The 20,082-nt window shown below is 45.9% G+C and overlaps 1 protein-coding gene across 8 annotated transcripts in view; it reads left to right on the forward strand.

Moving 5' to 3' along the window:
* The first annotated feature begins 1,061 nt into the window (after positions 1 to 1,061).
* Positions 1,062 to 20,082, forward strand: part of mpp7a (MAGUK p55 scaffold protein 7a) — a 119,310-nt gene continuing 100,289 nt past the window's right edge. For 2 of the 8 annotated variants that reach the window (XM_076112541.1, XM_076112539.1), the window contains exon 1: positions 1,063 to 1,351. Coding sequence is in view for 1 of the 8 variants with exons in the window: in XM_076112542.1 (XP_075968657.1) it covers positions 1,345 to 1,351 (7 nt within the window). In the remaining 7 variants the exon portion in view is untranslated. Of the gene's footprint in view, positions 1,352 to 17,996; positions 18,069 to 20,082 lie in introns of all 8 variants that reach the window. The other 6 variants (XM_076112544.1, XM_076112545.1, XM_076112540.1 and 3 more) reach the window with 5 other exon arrangements.

Raw genomic sequence — 20,082 nt, forward strand, 5'->3', positions numbered from 1 at the left:
ATTACATATAGTGCAGGTATTAGATGTGGTGCAAATATTAAAAGGGTGCAGAGGAATGGTGGAGGTAAATGTCAACAACAGCAGAGGTGTACTGGCAGTGTCCTCGTTCAGTGCTCAGTGGGATCACACCCACTTGACCGTGACTGAAGATACACTGATCTAACATCAGCCATATTTAGACACATTTTATTTTTTTGTTGTTGTAGAAAAATCAACTCACGTCCTTAAAGTGCCCTTTTCTGGTCTTTGACTACTTGTTGCGTTGTGTCTTAGGATGACCTGTAGGGGGAGGTATCAAACAATATTTCTCTGTAGCTCTAATATTAAAGCAGCAAAACCCAGGTGATAACCAGTCGCAATAGCTAACCACTCCTAAATAAGATACAATTAATCAACACAAATGATTGTCATGTTTAAATTCACTTTATTCAGATTATTATAAAACACAGCTCGATAAAATATTGTTTCTCTCAGGACCAGGGTGTAGAAACTGACAAAACATCAAAACAAAACATTATATTATAAACAATGCAATATATTATCTCAGTCCCTCTATATACAAGGCTATAGCTTGATAGATAGTCCAACATATGTACGAGTGAAATTATAACTTGTGTTTAAAATTAGGGGCTGTCTGGTATACAATTGATCAATCGTGTTGATTTGGCACTTGTTGCAATCGACTGGCATTATTTGTAAAGATTTATTTTGAAATCTTTCAGAATTAAATAGCAATTCACAACCGTCACACTTTTTGTAATTCTTTCTGTAAATGCAGCTTCTTATGAATATGTATAGATCTATAAACACTATATCGGAAAGAATGATGCTGTCCAATCGGGATTGTTTTGCTTTCTCTTCTTGGTGGAAAAGCGAATATACGAGGGAGGTGTCAGCTGTTGATTGACAGTACCCCAAGCCAATAGAAACACAGGAGCGAACTATTGACCACGCCTTTACAGAATACTGACCAATGAAAGAACAGATTGGGCGGCCTCTGTGGTAAAACCTATGGTGAATGCCCTGTACGGCGCAGATCTCAGACCAGTTTGTGTTGTCACATACCGAACCATTAACGTCGTGTCTAAAAAAAAAAAACCGTTTCCAAATCAGCGCCTTGACGGACCGCTTTATCCGTCTTGGAGAGAGGCACGGCCGAGGCGGAACATTTTTTGAAAGGTTGTGTTCAGCAGAAAGCGACCGAAAGCGGGGATGAGTTAAGGAGATTTAAAGGAACAAATCGCGCTTTAAAGTGGAGAATACAACAACAAGAGAAGTTTGGTTCTCGGAGGAACCACTGGAGTACATTGTGACCAGCAAGGAACCATTCAACTCCGACCTCCGATGCAAAGTGAGTAGCGTTACCAGCACATTGTATCTTGCTAAAACAACTTCAAATTTATCGAGCGAATGAAGACAAAAAGTCAGTGTGGATTATCGTAGTAAAACAGTGGGGAATACCGCCATGGCTTCATGTGGAATGCGGGGGATAGCTTTAATACGAGCACTCACCTAATGACAGAGCAGGATTACTAGACGTGGTGTGTGTGCTACTAAAGAAGTAACGTGAGGTTAACCTAGCAGCGAACTTCTCTAACCTAAAAGTTAGCTCGGTGCGTGATATTAAAGTAACTCTGGGAGCCTCGCCATGCTTTTCGACTTAACAGAAAACCGAACCTTTCGCTCCCTCTACGAATGTATGCATACTCCTAAAATGAGCAATACTTAATTTATTTAACTTTTTAGTGCCATTCGTTTCAATGGAATTTCACCTGACGTATTGTGCAATGTGTTCGCGAGACAGTGAATGGAGCTTTAGCGCACGGGGCTAACGTAAAGTGACGGAATTATAGTGACACGCTGTTATAGTAAAGTACAGAAGCTGCAGTAGCACCTCGTATTACCGCACAGCTTAGTATAGTAGTAGTAGTAGAAAAAACGAGTCAAGGGGTTGGCAAAAATTGACGCAAACCAAAAGTTCCTCGCGTCGCACATGACTTCCTCCTCCACCAGGAAGTACAAGGTGCCATGTATTATGGCCATCGAGGGGGGGATACAGCGCCCTTGTGCCTCGCGACGTCAAGTGTGGTGACACGGAGCTCGCGCCACTGGCTGACAGCGCCAAGCCTCGGAGCTGGCAGCCCACCGAGAGACTCAGCACTTGGCCGGCTTCCATCATCCTATCCCAACTCGGCCGTGTGTTTTGCATACTTAGATTTGTGTATGATAATGATAGGGGCACGCCATGTGTGTTTCTGTCTTACACCCACTCTTTATACCCCTGTGTATCTTTACTCTGACATGCAAGTGCCTAAAAACAGCCGTGATATCTTCTTTGATGTGGTTAAAAAAAAATAATAAAAAATCAGAGAGAGACCCAAGATGTCAGTAGTAATTTCTTGAAAATGCCATTCATTTGCATTGAGTCATTTGTTCCCCTTAGACGGAGTCTGCATTCTTCTGCGATGCACACACATGGTCGTCATTCAGGCAAAAGTGCTGCTCTCGATGTTTAGACGCTGGAAAAACAGAAGAAGTTCACTCTGATGTTAAACTGCTTGTGGAACGAAGGTTGGAGGAGCATCTTCACAGCTAAAATCAATGAACCAGAAAGCTGCCACTTGCGTCTAAAAGTGTATATATCTTTATTAATTTGTCACCTCGCTTATTGCCTTCCAGGTACAACGTCTGCATCATGTCCCATCATTCATTTCTGTTGTCTCTTGTCGGTCTCCCCGTCAAAAAGACCAAGGAAGAGTGTGGCAATGACCTTACATCGGCTCCTCGTGCTCTCACTGGGAGTAACCTCGGCCTTCTTTTTTAGAAGATGGTGGGAGCCCTTTAGTCTGGGCGGGGGGGAGGGGGACTCTCCCAGGAGACTTTGATTATAAGTATTTCAGTCCAGTTTATTACTCTGGCTTGTATTGTTTATGAGGTCAACAGCTTAGGCTTCATTATGCCCCTCGCGTCACATTGGTAAATGGACTCTTTAATTAAGAGTCATTGAAGGCCTCACACAAGTGTTCAAAAGAGCTGCAAAGGTTAGCTACCTAGTTGTCTTCGCTTGCTTGACCTGTGTGAGTGCATGCGACATGAAAGCAGATGCTTGTTTCTTCCCACACTGCTGGAGTGCGCGTATGTGTCGAGCATACCGTAGGCGGGCCGAGGTCAGGGCGGGGTCGGAGGCTGCGGCCACAGACGAGGCCCGGCGTAGGATTCTTTGCTCCGCTCTGTTTGTCTGGACAGGTGTCTCCGAGCTGGAGCTCCCCGCATAGCTCACATTCCCGGGGTTTTGTTCCTGGCTTGGAGGGGTCACCGGGTAGCTGGGCGGGAGGGTGGGAGGGAGGGAGGTGTGGGAACTAAAGAATGCTATGCTCAACTCCCAGAATTCCTCCGAGCGACCTGCTGATTGAGACAAACGCTTCCTGTCATCGCGGCGGCGCAGCTTGTGTTGATGAGAAAGCTGTCGGCAGCCCAATTGCGCCGTTCATGGCCAAGCGACAAAGCCAAAGAGTTGGCCTCCATAACTGCTTGTCAGCAGCGAGGCTATTTTCTTGGGGCTTAAGGGCGGGTAGGATATAGTGGTTTAAGAGTCTTAATCCGAGCTTTAGGTTGGATCCCTATCGGCTCACTGAGAAACACAGGAAATTGCCTTGTCTGAAGAGAACTGTCATTTTAAACCTCCATTGTTTCTTTCCCTCTACTTTCCTTTTTCATCTTAAATGTCAACCAGGGACTAAATAGATTAAATTGGGGTCTTAAGGACAAGTGGTAAGCAGTGGCTCCTCTCATTGTGACAGCCTGGACTACAACAAAGTCTGTTCTGGTACCGTAGTAAAGCAAGAAGACCAGTGCAGCCAGAGAGTTGGAATTAGAGTTTGTCAGATGATTTGGGCCTCTTCATCAAGCGTTGAGTGGTTTCCTGACACATTGAGGTGAACCAGCCATTGCTAAACTTGGCATCGTATGAAATATGTATACGACCACGCTGTTACAGTAGCTTAATCTAGTTTTAAAAAAATGTTATACTGCATATTTGTCTGAGAATCCTACTCATTACGCTTCTGCAGACCGTCAGTCCATGTTGTAAAATTGAGGTTTTGGTTTACTGCCGACTGACGTCTCATCATTATGGCTTCTGTTGAACTGAGCAGCATACAGAGGACCGCACATCTGTCTTTTCCACCCATTCTTCAATCCATTCATCCATCTATTTATCCACCCGTCCCGCTATCCATTGCATAATCGCCCGTCTCACTCGATGGCGCATCGCTAACTTGGACTTGTGAGCCTCCTGCTGATCCCGGACGGAGAGATTAAAGTGATGCACTTGGCAGGGGTCACAGATGATGAGCATCGCCGGTGGCGGTAACGCCGTTGTTGTTTTGCGCCTCCCGCCTGCCCCCAGAAAGGTGTGGGGTTTCTTTCGGCACCCCGTGAACTTCCTCGGTGCTGCGCTGGAATGAGCCCACCCAGCAAATGGCAGCCATCGGACACCTGCGTCGGGCCTCGTCGTATCCTGGCTCCAAAGCTGTGCTCAGCTGTGCCGAGTGAACGGCGGTAGCATTAATAACAGTACAGGGTGTGGGTGGGGGGGGGGGAGTCGGGCTCCGAACCCTCGGGGAGAAGCCATAACGTGTTACTGTATTTAGGTGTGGACAGGAGTGGTCGGAAAGTGCAGTGTTTTGTTACGGGACGCTGGTTCGGTCCTGTTTGAAAGCATGGATTAAGAAGTGCAGAAGCTCCAGATGCAGAGTACAGTGGTCCTCTCGTTCAGCCACATCTGTAGCCTCACTCAAAAGGAATTGTCGCGCGATCGAGTGGAGACGTACTTGAAGTCTGTGGCGGCTTGTAACTAATTTGTCAGTAGTCAGTGAAGGGTGTAGCCTTACACGGCGAGGCAGTGGGTTCACTCCACTGACATCAAGCTTACTTGTCAAATGTTCTTTTATTCATGAGGGGTTCTATGCAGGGCCCCCGCCTAGCATTACTACGACCATTCCCCTTATGGCTGCCCCGTGAATAATTCAGCACACCCGGAGCGAACGCAAAAAACAAAAATAAGCCAAAGCGTGCGCTTGTCTGAGGCTCTGTACGGGTAAATCGCAGCAGAGGACTTGGAGGCAGTATATAGCACGGCTCCCGAGTTTCCCCCGTCGGGATCTATGTCGCCTGTCAGCGATGGCTATCCGGTGCTGTATTGATGGACCATGAGGCTGCAGTATTCATGTAGCTTGTGTTTTGATATTTAGAGCTCAGTTACCGTACGCTCTCTAAAGATGACGGTAACCTGACCGTGCCGTACAAGCCACTATTCGCTCAGAGGTAATTAAAACGCAGTGATCTTGTAAGCGTCTAATGGTCGCACGTTGTAGAGTGGTGAGGTCACATGAAATGTAACATTCAGAAGAGCTTAATCCTCGGATGTTGTTTTGCGTGTTTGTACCATACGAGCCGCCTAACCCTCCGGTAAAGGATCCTAACCTTCACCGCATGACTCCTCTTGGCCTCCTAGCTGCGGTCATATTTTCTGTGTAAATCTAATGCCGAACCATGTGTCACTTCCTGCCTCTCGAGGTATCGATTCCACCCTTGACCTCGCTGCAGTTTAGGCATTGATTCGATGAGATGGGGGGGGGGGGGGCTGAATAATAAGGTATGCTGGGTTCTTTGTGACGGTGGGTGGGGAGTTCGTCAGAATACTGCTGATTAGCCCAAGAGGGTTTTTCTTTAGCTGCCTGTTTTGCTCTTAGTTGGTAGGGACTCCAGACGACAACTATAGGCTAAATCGTGTGTGTGTGTGTGTGTGTGTGTGTGTGTGTGTGTGTGTGTGTGTGTGTGTGTGTGTGTGTGTGTGTGTGTGTGTGTGTGTGTGTGTGTGTGTGTGTGTGTGTGTGTGTGTGTGTGTGTGTGTGTGTGTGTGTGTGTGTGTGTGTGTGTGTGTGTGTGTGTGTGACAAGTAGTGTCAGCTGTAGCTCTGCACACTTGTTGCCGTGTCTCCTGTCACCTCCTTCTGGCTACAGGCCCCGCGAGGCTGAATTTTCGTTTGCCTGTTACATGTTTGATCGGCAAAATGAGGTCTGTTTGTGAATGCGTGCTTTTGTCCCCCGAACTTGAAAGCATGTTGTCGAGCTCCCGTGTTCGCGCATGTTTGTGTGTGCGCATGTGTCGTGACAGGCATTCATTCTTCTTCATTACACTTGGCCCACTCTCTGCCTATTCCCTCATTGCCCATTGAGTGCAATTACAGCAATTTGACTGTGAATACCCCTTCACAAGAAACCATTAACCGTTAACTATGCAATCTTCACTCTCTGATGGCTCGGCTATTCAATCTGCACGGCGGCAGACAAGGGGATAGCATTGTGAGCCGTCTAAACCAATGGGACTCTGTGTGATGTACTCGGGTCAAGTTATGTTCTTAAACATTGCACGTTATCCTCCCCTAGGTTAGGCATTACTTACACGTCCACTAACAGACAGAGTTTAGTATCTTAAGTAATTCAGTGGTAACTCGAGGCCTGTTAGTCACATTACAGGTGACGAGAGTAATCGGACTAAACAGTCAGATGTGGTGGATATTTACAAAAACACGTATTTCAAATTTAGAAAAATTACAAAAGATATAATATATATATATGGAATAAAAGAAGCACAAGGTAATTAAGGAACACAGCCACCAAGTGAATGAGTATAATATTTAACATATTTTTATCGAACTAAATATTCTGCTTCAATCCATATTCGCTGGCGTTTAGCCTTTCACAAACCACATTTTCACTGCTGTCAAAAATCAGTTTGCCCTCCCGCTCGCCGAGCTCAAAGGACACCTGTATTAACAGGGCAGCCCCATAAATGAGCTTTTATGTAAAAATTGTGAAAAATCCTTTTTAGGGTGATTAAGTCATATAATATGACAAGACATTCAAAGCTTCATTTGAAAAGCTCAATAGAAGCCTCGTACGTAAAACAAATGACATTCGGTACGTCCCTAAAAGTTACGTTGGCGGAGCTAGTCAGTTTTTAAGGACTACTACAAGGTCTACACTCGATAGAAATAAAGAACCCTTCAGCTAATTTGTTTTCGGTGACACGCTTTTCCTTCCACACCACCATATAATTTGCCATGTTGCCAGTTCAATCAGTTTCGCCACACTGGGTGTCCAAAAGCTGCCTTCGGATGGCATTGGCCTGGATAACACCGTAGTAGCTGCGATAATTTGAGCCTAACGTTGTCACAGATGTAATTTGGGATTTGCCCTTTTATTTAAGAGGCGTGTCATTCTCTGCTGCCGATCATATGGTGCCCTTATATCAGAGGACGGGCCTCTCGGCGAACTCGCCCCTCACCTCACCACTAATTGCCAAGTAGCCTTATGGAAACGCCGTTGATCGGAGGTTTTTTGGCTCTCGTGAAATGAAAGTGTGATATTTATAGTTTGCTTTGGATGGTGGGGCCTTGATAACAGAGGTTGTGTGTGTGTGTGTAGGAGTAGCTTAGTCTGCGCGCGGTGACGGTGACCGCGTCATCGCGCAGTCTGTCGAGTCAGTTTAGATTTGAATGGAGTTTGAATAAATGGGCACCGCAGGGTGGAGTTGAGGTTTGTAGGATCTCTGGGTCAGAGAGTTTGTTTATGGTGTTTGTATATTAACTGAAAACCTGCAGCACATGCGACGCAATGGCTAGTCTTGATTTCTAAAGTGTTTCTAGAGCGAGTGCAGTTGAGTAGTGGATGGTAACGACAGAAGGCTCATTATTACGGCCCTTGTAGTGCTTTTTTTTCTGTCCACGCAGTTTCCTCCCTTAACTTCCGGGGTCGTCGAGACAAAGCGGCTCTTTCTCTGTCCCGTTTTTGAAGTCGTCCCTTCAGCGGCTGGATGCTAATCTGACCGACCATCAGCAGCTTCTGTCAAGGTCGGGGAAGGACAGAAACGGAGAGAAAAGACGTGGGTGGTGGGGGGTTGGTGGCATGGAGGGTGATGACTGGACCATTTTGCATCTGGTGAACAGAGGGGTATTGTGTGCCAGTGGGCCACTGTGGAACGGACTGCTTCTTTACAGGGTAGAACTGGTGTTAAAGATCCAAAATCTCACCGACCATCCACCTGAGGAAGGACTGGAGTTGTTACGATACCAGCATCGTAAATGCCTCTGATACAGCCTAAAATGCTGGATCGGTTATCGACGAGTGTGCATTCTTTGCACCGATATGATTTCAAGTTATCATATCATTTATCAGCTCATGCTACACAGTAACAACAACAACAACAACACGTGTCACTTGCTACCTGATCTGTACATCCTGCCCGATCAGTATGTGAAAAATAGTACTTCACACATGTGGTTGCACACTCGTGCAGCCTATTTATTTTTCTCTCATAATGCTCCATTGTGAACAACAAATCAGTGTTGAAATGGGCAGGGGGGGGAGCTAGTTAAAGCTAGCTGTTAGCAGCCGGTGGTCGGCGCAGTCCTGCTTCCCTAAATACCGTTAACGGAGTCTGCATTGAGTTGCATCATGATGTGTTAAAGCTCTATTCAGTAAAAAGGAGAATTGGGTAAAGGTGAATTATAACTTTATCATGATGTGTTCAAATTTAATCTAGTCAATTTTAGTTTTTTCAGCAAATGTTTTTAACTTACTGGATCTGAATCGGTATCTGGATGGAAAAATAGTATTGGAATGAAATGCCACCATTACCAATGTATCAAATTCAGACCTGCAGCACAGAAACGGAACATTGGGCCGGTTCCACGTTCCTTGCCCGTGGATCGTTCTCTTCTCATGATCTTTTGCTACGCTGTAATGTTGATTCTGTTTGAGTTTATATAACTATTGATGGGATATTGGGCTCCATGTAAACATCGCTAATACAAACCATCAGCTGTTACAGAGCAAAGGTCATCGAGTCACACAGGATCATGCTGTGAGCGAGTACAACATGGCGACACTAGTCACGAGGGTTACACACTCAAGGACAGGATTCTTAACAACAATTAGCCGACAGTGTCTTCCAGTCCTGCGTTCTTTTTGGCCTCGGCCAGCAAATGTCAAGTTATAATTTCATTTTGGAGATAATAACCTCTGAATGTGTATTCGTCCACTGTTCACCACAACGTGTGCACGTTGAGCATTAAACATGCGTTTCAAATTACCTGGACTTTTCCTGGACTGTTTTTAATCGGATTTATTAATAATTTATTCTTGAATAATTATTAAAAAAGTGTGTATGTATTAAACCCAAGGTATGTCTAAGCCTAGGGGGCCTATGTTACCTTTACCAGAGAGAAGTAGTACCACAAGAAGTGTAACTTCATGAAACATAAATCATTTTGTGTTCCTGTAAGGGAGTTTCCCAACAGGAACACCAATCAAAATATATATATGATATATGATCCCTCATGCATGAAGCTCCCGTTGGGTTCAAAGTGTTCAAAAGCATCATTTGAAAACTTTAGATAATAGATAGGACCGGTTTGGACATAATCCTAGAAGACTCGACACCACTTCTGATACAACAGCAATGAGTATCTACGTTTCGCCATCTCTAGCCTTCGACAGGGTTGAAAGGGGAACACGGAGAAGTTCTCAACAAACGAATGTGTCTAAGCAACCGGGACAGAAATGCCAGCTTCTTCCTCTTCCGTGTGTGTATTGTGCGCACCTGGGTGTATTTACACAGAGTGTGTGGTAAAGGTCAGTTTGCTCAGTGGCATCCTTTATGCTCTGTTTATTGTAAGGCCTGTAACTGTAGGTTTTGAGCATTTTCCGCTCCATATTTACATCTTTTTTTTTTGGGACGGTGAAGTTCGTTTCTCAGCACTGGCAGTATCTCATACTCGCTGAGGACAGCAGGTACTCCTCCACTGACTCACTGAGAGTTATCTGGGCTCTCTCAGCCAAATGATGAGGCTATCCACAAGATATGTTATCTAAAAAAAAAAAAAAAGTGACTGTGTTACAGAGATGGCTACTCCCTTTTGCACTTGGGAGATCTGGGGAATAAGTTTGTGTGAAGTGGCTCGGTACCCGATGTGTTCGTTTAGTCTCGATCAGCGTCCTCTCTTCTCTTCAGCTCCGGTCAGAAAGAGTTGTTTACTTGGCATCCAGCAAAGTTCACGAACCAGGAGGTTCCCTCCTGATTTGTGCAGATTCACTAGATTTCCCAGTCGGGCCCAAAAGTGGTTTCAGTAATACGAGGATCAGAAAAAGCAGTGACACAGCAGCAAACGTCCCACCGAGCTTCTCCACAGAGCTCAACCCCCTAACCGTTGCAACTTAACCTTCTGAAGCCTCTAAAGGGTGGAAACCGAAGATGATTTAACCCACAGTTAATTGGCTTCTATGTTAAAACCCACACTTGTTTTTAATTCTTCTGGGGAGTTTTATGTTTTATTCCAGGCTTAACAAACTGCCTCCCCGCGTCTCCGATTTCACTGACAGAGCAGCAGCGAGATAGAGACTGCGGGCCGTGGCGGAAAGCGATACCTCTCTCCGCTCGAGAGGAGGAGGAGGAGGAGGAAGCTCAAGCTTGTGCGCGGAATGTGGAGTAGAGCGGAGATGGGGAGCGCTTCAGAGTGAGGGATGATGAAGAGGTGGTTTAACGGAGAGGTGTGTGTGTGTGTCGGCGTAATCTCCGTCTCCGTGTGCCTCTTAGAGAAGCTGTCACAGACAATCGGGATCTTTATTGGCCGGACTAAATGTCCGTCAGCTCAGGCATCTGATGGAGGGGACAAGGGAGGGAACTGTAATCGATTCACGTGAGCGACACATTCGCCCCGCCATGTAAGCTCTCTCGACGGCCCCTTTTCAGTGCATTGTTAGAACGGTGATATTTAAATGAGGTGAGTCACATTTAGAGTTTGGGGGCGCCCGCTGAGACACTCAATCGAGGCATTGTTCTTTTAATGACTCCTCCCTACTTCATGCCTACGCCGCTCTTCCTAGCAACCAGAGCCAGAGCGAAACTGATCGTGGGGGGGGGGTTACACACACTCCTGTTATCGGTCTTACGTGTCAGAGTCCTGCGTAGCGGAGGGTGGAGGAATGTGTTAATAGGTGAAAGCTAACCAAGAGATAAAGGAGGAGGCCCTCTGATACAATCATGAGAGAGAGAGAGCTCTTTTCCATGCTGGATCATCCTGTTCTCTTCTCTCCATTCCCTGCCTCAGGTGACATCAACACACACACACACACACTTTCCCAGCAGCAGAAAGCGGTTGAGCTGCTTTACCGTACGTCGACCTCAGCTGATCTGTGTGCAAACACCTCTCGGTTGGTCTGTCTTCCCACTTTCTCACAGTCTCAACGGATAATGGCGTGTAACAGCTCGCCCCGTTGTTTTTTGCTCTCGTTCTCAGGAGTGCACGATTATCAGCAGCGAGTGAAATCGGCGCGAAATGCAAGGAAAGAAAGGCTTATGAGGAAACACCCAAGCAATGTTTTGTTTGCTCTAGGTGGTCCAGAGTGGTAGTAACTACGAGTCCACAAACTCTCCTTCAAGAGCCCAGTTCTGTTCATAGATTTATCGTAGTAATTTAGGTTTTATCTTGGCGGATTCAAGAATTAAATGCCCCTCACACTAACGGCTGATTCGCGCTCGAAATATATTAGTCGGACTTGGTTTGAAGTGTCGTCTGTCTGAAGGAGAAGATGGCTAAAACTGATGGCCACGCTGACGTCATAGAGAAGGGCAAGATGAGGTCACTCATCAGTGCTTTTTCGCACCAAAATTATTCGTCGTCTCTTTTAAACCCACGAAGAAAGACCAAAAAAAAAAAAAAAAAAGAGCTCGATGTGGAAGCTCAGGCCTCGCGTACTTGGATTGTCAATTTCGGAAAGTTACGTCTGTTTTTAAATCACAGTAAACTAAATATCTTTTGGACAGACATTTGAGGACATCCTCTTGAACTCTGGGAAACTTTGCAACAGTTATTGACCAAAGGATTAGGAGGGAAAGTAATTGTTGTGTGCCGCCCTAATATAATGACACAGCAGTAAGTGTATAACATTGAAAATGGCTCAGCAGGTCCTGCAAATTGCAGCTGAACATTTTTGTGGCTATTACAACCTGCTGCACACGGGCCTGTTTTTACACGCCGTGACCTGAGCTATGTGACTCTGCTTACCAACAAAAGATTAGGAATTAATTGTCATCGCAGCATTAACCGACGCCGATCTCAAAATCAAACGTGTCGTGGAAGCCAAATGAGATGTTCGGATCATGTTGTAGCTGCGTGTTCTTGCTCTGACAGGCTCAGGTCAAGCCCCACCCCGAGCATCTAGAGTTCCTCCTTAACACTTATCTAATCTTAACCACACACACCCATACAGACTGAAAGCACCGCCATCAAGCCCATCATCTTCAGCTTCACCCTGCAACCCGACTCTAAAAACAGACCTACACCCCTCTTCGCCTCGTTAATCTCTTTTAATTGGAGGGAGATAACCTGGGACTCGTCACGTTTCACCGCCGGACCACCACCACCCCCCCCCCTGCGGCAGAATTAGCCGCAGCACGGTTGGCATCGCCTCCAGATCATCCTGTCTGAGTTCCTTCTTTGCACAGAGTTTAATGACTTTGTAGCGGCTGCTGTGAGGGTCTGAGTGATGTCAGAGTGAAGATGATTTGTTAAGACGGAAGGCTTGACCCCCCCCCATGCACACACAGACACACACGGTTGGTAATTTGGGAGGCGCTGATCGCCCGACACTCTGCACGACACGCTGCGCCTGCTGTCACTGTCCCAGGGGGACGGCTATGGTGACCCTTCCAATCCCGTGTGTGTGTGTGTGTGTGTGTGTGTGTGTGTGTGTGTGTGTGTGTGTGTGTGTGTGTGTGTGTGTGTGTGTGTGTGTGTGTGTGTGTGTGTGTGTGTGTGTGTGTGTGTGTGTGTGTACTGTATATTATATATTATGACACTGGGTTGTCGGGATTGATTCTGTGGATCCATCCCATCTGCTCATGTGCGTTTGCGTCCAACCTCTCGCGAGTAATAACATCTCAATAAAAGGTTTATCAGAAGTACTTCCACACGCTCTTGCCGACATTAAACCGCGAGAGATGGATCGGTAAAGTCCTGTCTGTCGCTCTGGTTCCGGCCTGGCGCTGCGCTGACAGTAGCAGCCACCCCGACAGTTGAACGGTTGCACCCACGGGAGCAGCTTTAGCGACCTTTCCCCGTCGGTTCCGTCAGACTTTCTCCATCTGGTTGGGTAATAATAAGGCATTGACCGCCGCCTCATGGCGGACATGTTTGTTTTCTGTTAACAGCTTTTATGTTGCTGAATATGACGAGAAAGTCACAAGTTTACAAAAACAACAGTGCATGTGATGCACAAAAATAAGGTTTTCCCATTAGACAGGGCACTGATTGGCTATGGCATTTTACGCCACATGAATTAGCCTAGCGGCTAGCAGACCTCCTCACTCACAGCTCTTGTGCTCTTACTTGCTTTAAGTCGCTGCATCTTCCCGACACGGTTAACAGCAACATGTTGAATTTCAGCCTGTTTCTTTACGGCCCGACATCGTTGAACCAGAGCAGCCAGCGGACTGCCGAGCGCCGTCCCTCTGCTCCGCCCACACAGTGTATAAGCTCCGCCTCCCAGCGCGACACACGGTAACGCGGTAAAGACTCACACCGAGCCGGGATGAAACCAAACTCCCGATTATTCAAGATATTTCCACACCTTTACACAACGTGTGGCGTGCACACCCCCCCCCCCCCCCCCCTCCCAAATACTTGCAAAGTAAAAAATGCTTATTACCAATAGAATACAAGTTGGATTTAGTGTCGTGACGACACAGGTTGCCGATGTACAGTAGGTGTTGTAAAGACAAATGCAAGTGCAGCCGGTTTGCATAAAATCAAACCGGTTTAAGCTTGTGCACCGGACCGGACCGGCAAAACCGGTAACAGCAAACCCGACGCCCCAAATTTGGGGGCTCTCGGGCTCAGAACCCCTGAAAATCATATGCGGAAAATAGCCTGATTGTTAGCCAGTATTGTGGATTGGCCCAGTTTTTTTTTCCGATGAAACAGCAACGTATGGGCAACACCATCATATAAGTCACTTCTTACACACTCCAAACACAACTATAGGCTACTCATATAAGCATATATAAATCGTGGCATAAAAGCATGAAATCCTGGCCAGAAATCGCCGTTATGAGTACCGCAAATCAATGTTTGCACCCTGATGCTAGCGGCTACCAAGCCATGCAATGCATTTAATAGCATTAGCACACGTGGCCAAACACGTAACTAACTTCGGTTTTCCGATCCGTGGGAGCACTGGACAGCTGTGAGTGGTCAAACGTACCTTCGTGCTGCCCTCCGCCGAAAAAAATCGTAGGTATGTGGCCAAGTTTTATGAAAAATGAGGACAATAACGTCGCAGATTTTCCGTTTCAAAGCTGGAGTCATTGTTGCCAACTGCATACTGTTGACTTCCGACTTGTTTCCAGAATAAGAGCGGTCAAGCCAGCTTGGGCGAGTGGTCAGACTTCCTGCGAGCGGAAATTTAGGCCCGGGGACACGTGGCACTTCTTGCAACTTTATTGGTTGAAACTTCTGTCAATCAACACCAAATTCGACAGAGGCCTTCCTGAGACTCTGACGCGTCGAAGGAGGGCTTATTTACTGAAATCGACCGAGGATAGGCTGAGATACAGCCACATACACACACATGAACTGAGAAAATCCTATAGATGACAGCCAAAACAGGCTCTGATGATGTTATGAATCTCAAAATGATTCCTAACATCTGTATTTGGATGTATTGAATAATATGAGTGATAAAAAAAAGTGAAATATATAGTTATATAGTATATAAAAGTACAATGTAAGAGCTGCAACAGCTGGTTCGAAAATGATGACCTCGCTTGACCGCTCTCTACTAAAGCCTCTTATTCTTCACTTTATTCCACTTTAACCTTTATTCAATAACTACTGATCAGTTGTGCTATGATTTGGGAAAGTTTTAGGGAGCTATCTGCATTATTTCAATAATCTTTTATCAATGAAAGTGCTTTTTTTCCAGGCGAGCCTGATTATTTTCAATTTGAGCTGTGTAATGTCTTCATTTACTGTATTAACCAGCAACATATACACAATATTACCTATCTAAACAATCTCACAAGTGTTGTGATCTGATTATATCAACAAAAATTATTAAAATCGACCTTGTAGTTACAGAACTATGGTCAGTTTTGTAGGGCTATGCCATTTTCGAGCAGAGACCTACAAATAGGCTCCGAGCTTAAGTTAAAGAACATGAAATGGGCGGACTCCACCATAGCGCGTGGTTGATGTTGACCGCTGCTTAACGCGTCTGATGTACTTTCCAGTGAACAGAGTACGTTTACAAAACAGCTTGTTCAACTTTTTACCTCACATGTACTCACGCGGTACTATAGGGCCTTAAAATGGTTGATTACTTCACCGGATTTCGGAATTTCTCTTGTAAGAGAGAGAGGATGTCAGGCTGTAGAAAGCAGTGCTTGTTGACTGGATGCTAGGACCGTTTTTACATGTGCAGGTTAAATACAGAACAAAGATGGAGCCGCGTAAGACTTTTCAAGCTAGAAGTGCTCGGAGCGGCCGCACACAAAGAAGTCGTAGCTCTCTGAAAAAAAGATGGCGGGGCATCCTAAAGTCGAGAATTCTGTTCACACATGGTAGAAACCGTGGCTTTCAAAAGCGAGTCCTCGTCTGATTCAGATATCCGCATTAAACACCAGTCCACCAGTATCTGCTCCTCTTCGGACTTTGTGCACTTTGTGTAATCTCAACAAAAACATTCCCAACTACTCCCCTGATTCACAAGCACGGACATCATTTAAACCTGCCCCACTTTTTCCTAACCGCCCTTGTAAGAGGCCTCGTCTGTCTCTGGGCTCCGTGTGGGAGGGTGATTGAGGATGGTAGGGGGGGGGCAGTATTGAGGATGCCCAGTGGTTTGGAATTATTTTGCCGGAGTGAGTAATGGGTTGGGGGGGCGCTTGTAGAGGCTCCAGTGGGTGGCATGGTGGCCCCTGAAGGGACACAAGTCAGGATTTCATTACTGGATGACTAATGTGGCTTCTGTTTTTTGTTTTCTTGCTTTGTTTGTTTGTGTGTAAATCCACTTTCCATGAGAAAACCACTAATGTGGCTGCATGATTACATCCTTTTCCTACTTATTTTTCACAAATGTTTTTCCTCCATGTACAAATTATACAACTATTGTAGAGTGAAGCAAAGCAGTGATCTGACTGAGCTGCCTCTGAAAACCAGTTTCTCTACAGTTTTAGACACGATCTCGCTGCAGGGCGACTATTTATCGCTCTGGAATCTAGTCTCTGGTATAGAAAAAAGGATGCTACACACACACACACCAGCTGGGTGGCATCTAATAATTGTTTGTTTTCTATCATAAGCAGCTTAGCACCGGGATTATCAGCCGCTACAAGTTATGTTTCTGTGTCGCAGCGGGAGCGGTGGCTCCCGTCTTGTTTTTTCCAAGAGCCAAAACGATGAAGGACGGACCGTCGCTCCCTCTCGGTACCGGGTTTGGCTGTTCACTCGGTACCGGGTCTGGCTGTTCTCTCGGGTCTGGCTGTTCTCTCGGTACCGGGTCTGGCTGTTCTCTCGGTACCGGGTCTGGCTGTTCTCTCGGGTCTGGCTGTTCTCTCGGTACCGTGTCTGGCTCTTGTCTCGGAGCCGGACGGAGCCCCCCGTGCTTGCTGTGAGCGCTGTGGGCGTGGCTCTTTTTCCGGCTTAATCGTTGTGGTTCAAAAGCAGTGAAAACACAAAAGGACAAAAGAGGGACAGGTGAGCCACGAGACAGAATGACGGGGACAGATGCAGACTGATTTTTACAATACATGATGTTCTTCACATAAGCTTTTTTGCAATCAGACAGAATATTGCAGATCACTGACATGACCCCTGATTAGATTAGAAGATATTGAAGCAGCCCCCAAAAAGGAAAATAATCCCGTTACGCCTGTTTTCGTGCCTGAGTACTTCGGGATATTTCTTGCGTCAGGACGTCCAAGTTAAAATGCAGCATTTCCAAAAAGCCACCAGTCCAGGGATTAACAAAATAAAAGCCCTATTTTTAAATCTCTCTTTCACGGTAGTTTTGTAATCTAGTAGCTGACGCAGATGGGTGTCTACCTGCTCGCTGGGCTGCCCATTGACTCCCTTTAGCTTTCTGCTGGGATTTGACTCCGTCGCTGAGTTAATTGAAACCTCAGAATGAGTCGCCGAGTAGACGAGGGGCCGCGTTACTCGCTCATGTCTTAAGTTGTCACCGGAGTGTTTATCTTTCCATCTCCTGAGCGCGATAGCATGTTTATTTGGGTCTTCATTGGTGTAACCTAACCGGGCCCTCTTCACCTTTACTCTCCGGCTGTCCTGGGGTTCTAGCTCTGCCATCTGAGCCCCCATCAACTCTCCCCTTGTCCCTGTTTAGCCTAGCTGGCGACACAGGAGACCTCGGGGGAAGGGCTCTATGTATATCTGTATCAAAAACTGTCAGAAAACACTGATATTTTACATCTTTTTTTAATCTTGAGTCTTATATTACTATATTTACTTTCGTCAAATCAGGCAAAGTTCTGTTTGGGTTCATACAGCATTTAACATTTGTTAAAGTTTTTATTTTGTTAAGTGACACACTTTAGTTTATCGTATCTTGTAAAGCCAGACCGATACTAGATTTTTTAATAATAGTATTATTTATAGTAATAGTATTCTTTTTGCCAGGCTAGATACTTGGAGGCTAGACACTTTCATTCATTGTCCCCAGATGATTTCTTTTTTTGATTGGTACCAAGATAAGATATCCATATATATATTGATATTGATATTTTACAATTGAAAAATAAACTTTTTAGTGCCGTCTCCTGGACAATGACAACAGTGTTTCTAAATGACCACAGACATATCTTTGACTTTTATTCTTTGTATTATTCTTTCGGGCGTTTCTGCTTTATTTTGATAGAGAAATAGAGAGAGAGTGAGAGAGAGACAGGAAAACCAGGGGAAGACATGCAGCAGGGACTCCGCCTTAAAGGTACACTCTCATCCCCGGTAATCTACAACATGAAGCTGTATCTGCCTCAAGCTAATATTAGCTGGTGTGATACTCTCCACTCTAACCTGCTGCCTCGGGCTCGGGAGTTGGTTTGACGTGAGCGGATCCGTCCCTCAAGTCTACAATTTGAACACAAATGCTTGTTGATACTGTGACTTATTTTTGTCCAGATGTGGGCCATGCAGCTTTAGTGTGGTTAGGTTGTGCAGCTTACAAATAGACTGATGGGACTAAGTGATTTCTCCACCGCTTAGTTTTTTCTATCTCTCTCTCTCTCTCTCTCTCTCTCTCTCTGTTTCTCTCTCTCTCTGTCTCTTTTATCTACTTTTCCCCACCTGAAATTCTCTTATCACTCAATCTTTCTCACCCCCCCCCCCCCCCTCCAATCCTTTTGACCTACTCTATCAATTATGCATCCGTTAATGGGGCTCACTTCCACTTTCCCGCTGCAGCCCTGTTAACGTGTCTTGTAAACACACACACACACACACACACAGAGAAAGCGTGCGTGCGCGACGCGTAGACCGGACTGCGTTCCGTTGGCCTCTGCGTCTGTTACATCGCTTCATATCCCATCTGTCTGTCAAACCAGCTGTCTCTCTCTCTCTGTCTGTCGATCTGTCCGTCCGTCTGTTCACTTGCAGCAATATCTGGTGAGGATGTAGGTTACCCAGCAACGCTGGCATTTAGGAGGCCTTCCAGATTAGTGAGGTTTACAGCTACCTGCTGGTGTGTGTGTGTGTGTGTGTGTGTGTGTGTGTGTGTGTGTGTGTGTGTGTGTGTGTGTGTGTGTGTGTGTGTGTGTGTGTGTGTGTGTGTGTGTGTGTGTGTGTGTGTCGTTGCAGGTGCATTGCTATTTGCAGCTCAAATCACTCATCTGAAAATCCGTCGTCATCTAATTAATGTCAGCGGAAGGTGGAGCACATATACTGTTTATATAGACTCTAGGATTAACGCACCGGCCTCTCCCTCCCTATAAATACATACCATTTCACTCCGGCACGTTGGGTCCCACGTGGCCTAAAGTAAAGCAGTGAACACTCACATCAATGATTTTTTTTGATTAGGCAAAGTGTGTTTCGCCCCTCTGCTCCCCCGCCCCACCAAAAAGCCCCCACTCCATCCGTCCTCTTGTCTTTCTGTCCGTCTGTCGCGGGACAATTAATTCTGTCTCGGATTAATTGAAGTGTGTGTGTGTGTGTCAGTGACGGTGTGGAATGTGTGAGCGGCGACCGTGGTCTCTCTCCCCTCGCTGTTAATGGGTCAGGGAGAGACAAAGAGCTGCTGTGTGTGCATGGGAACCAGAGGGGATGGGAGGGAGACAAAGAGGAGGAAGTGGTTGAGGTTTGTATTTATTTTTTTACATTATGCGTTCAGTATTTTTACGACTCATCGCTCTGGTTTTCAGAGCCCAAGGTAACGCATTCAAATGACCCTGACTTAACCCCATGTTACTATGCAGACATGTGGTTTATTTAGTGTGTGTGTATAATCTGGGAGGTGGACATGTAATTTACAGTATTTATCAAACTGTTTTGATAGTTTTTTTAAAAATCTAAATTGGGAGTTTAGTTCCATTACTTTCAGTTCTACTGGCCTTTTTTATTTTTACAGCAGACGTTTAGGCTTGTCATTGCAGGAGAAGCACAGGTGTTGCTAATAACATTAACGATGGTTGTTTTAATGAAGTATCCTGGTAAGCCGTGACAGTGAGGCAGCATGCACAAAACCTATAGCAAGGGGCTATAAAAATACTTTTACTCCTCAGACTGCATTGGGATATATTCTATATCAGGCTGTTGTGTGTGTGTGTGTGTGCGCCTGCGGGGCCCCTCCTTTCTTTTAGTGATCAATGGGGCCCTGGCAGCCAGTGGGATGAGATTACTGGTGCCCGTCTTTACTGGCACCCTGAGACACATCGGAGGTCATGGTGAGGACAGAGACAAACTCACACAGTCAGACACACAAACGCACACACAAGAAAGCAAGCATG

This window comes from Anarhichas minor, unplaced genomic scaffold, assembly GCF_050575085.1.
Source record: "Anarhichas minor isolate MPS153535 unplaced genomic scaffold, ASM5057508v1 ptg000050l, whole genome shotgun sequence".
NCBI classification, from domain to species: domain Eukaryota; kingdom Metazoa; phylum Chordata; class Actinopteri; order Perciformes; family Anarhichadidae; genus Anarhichas; species Anarhichas minor.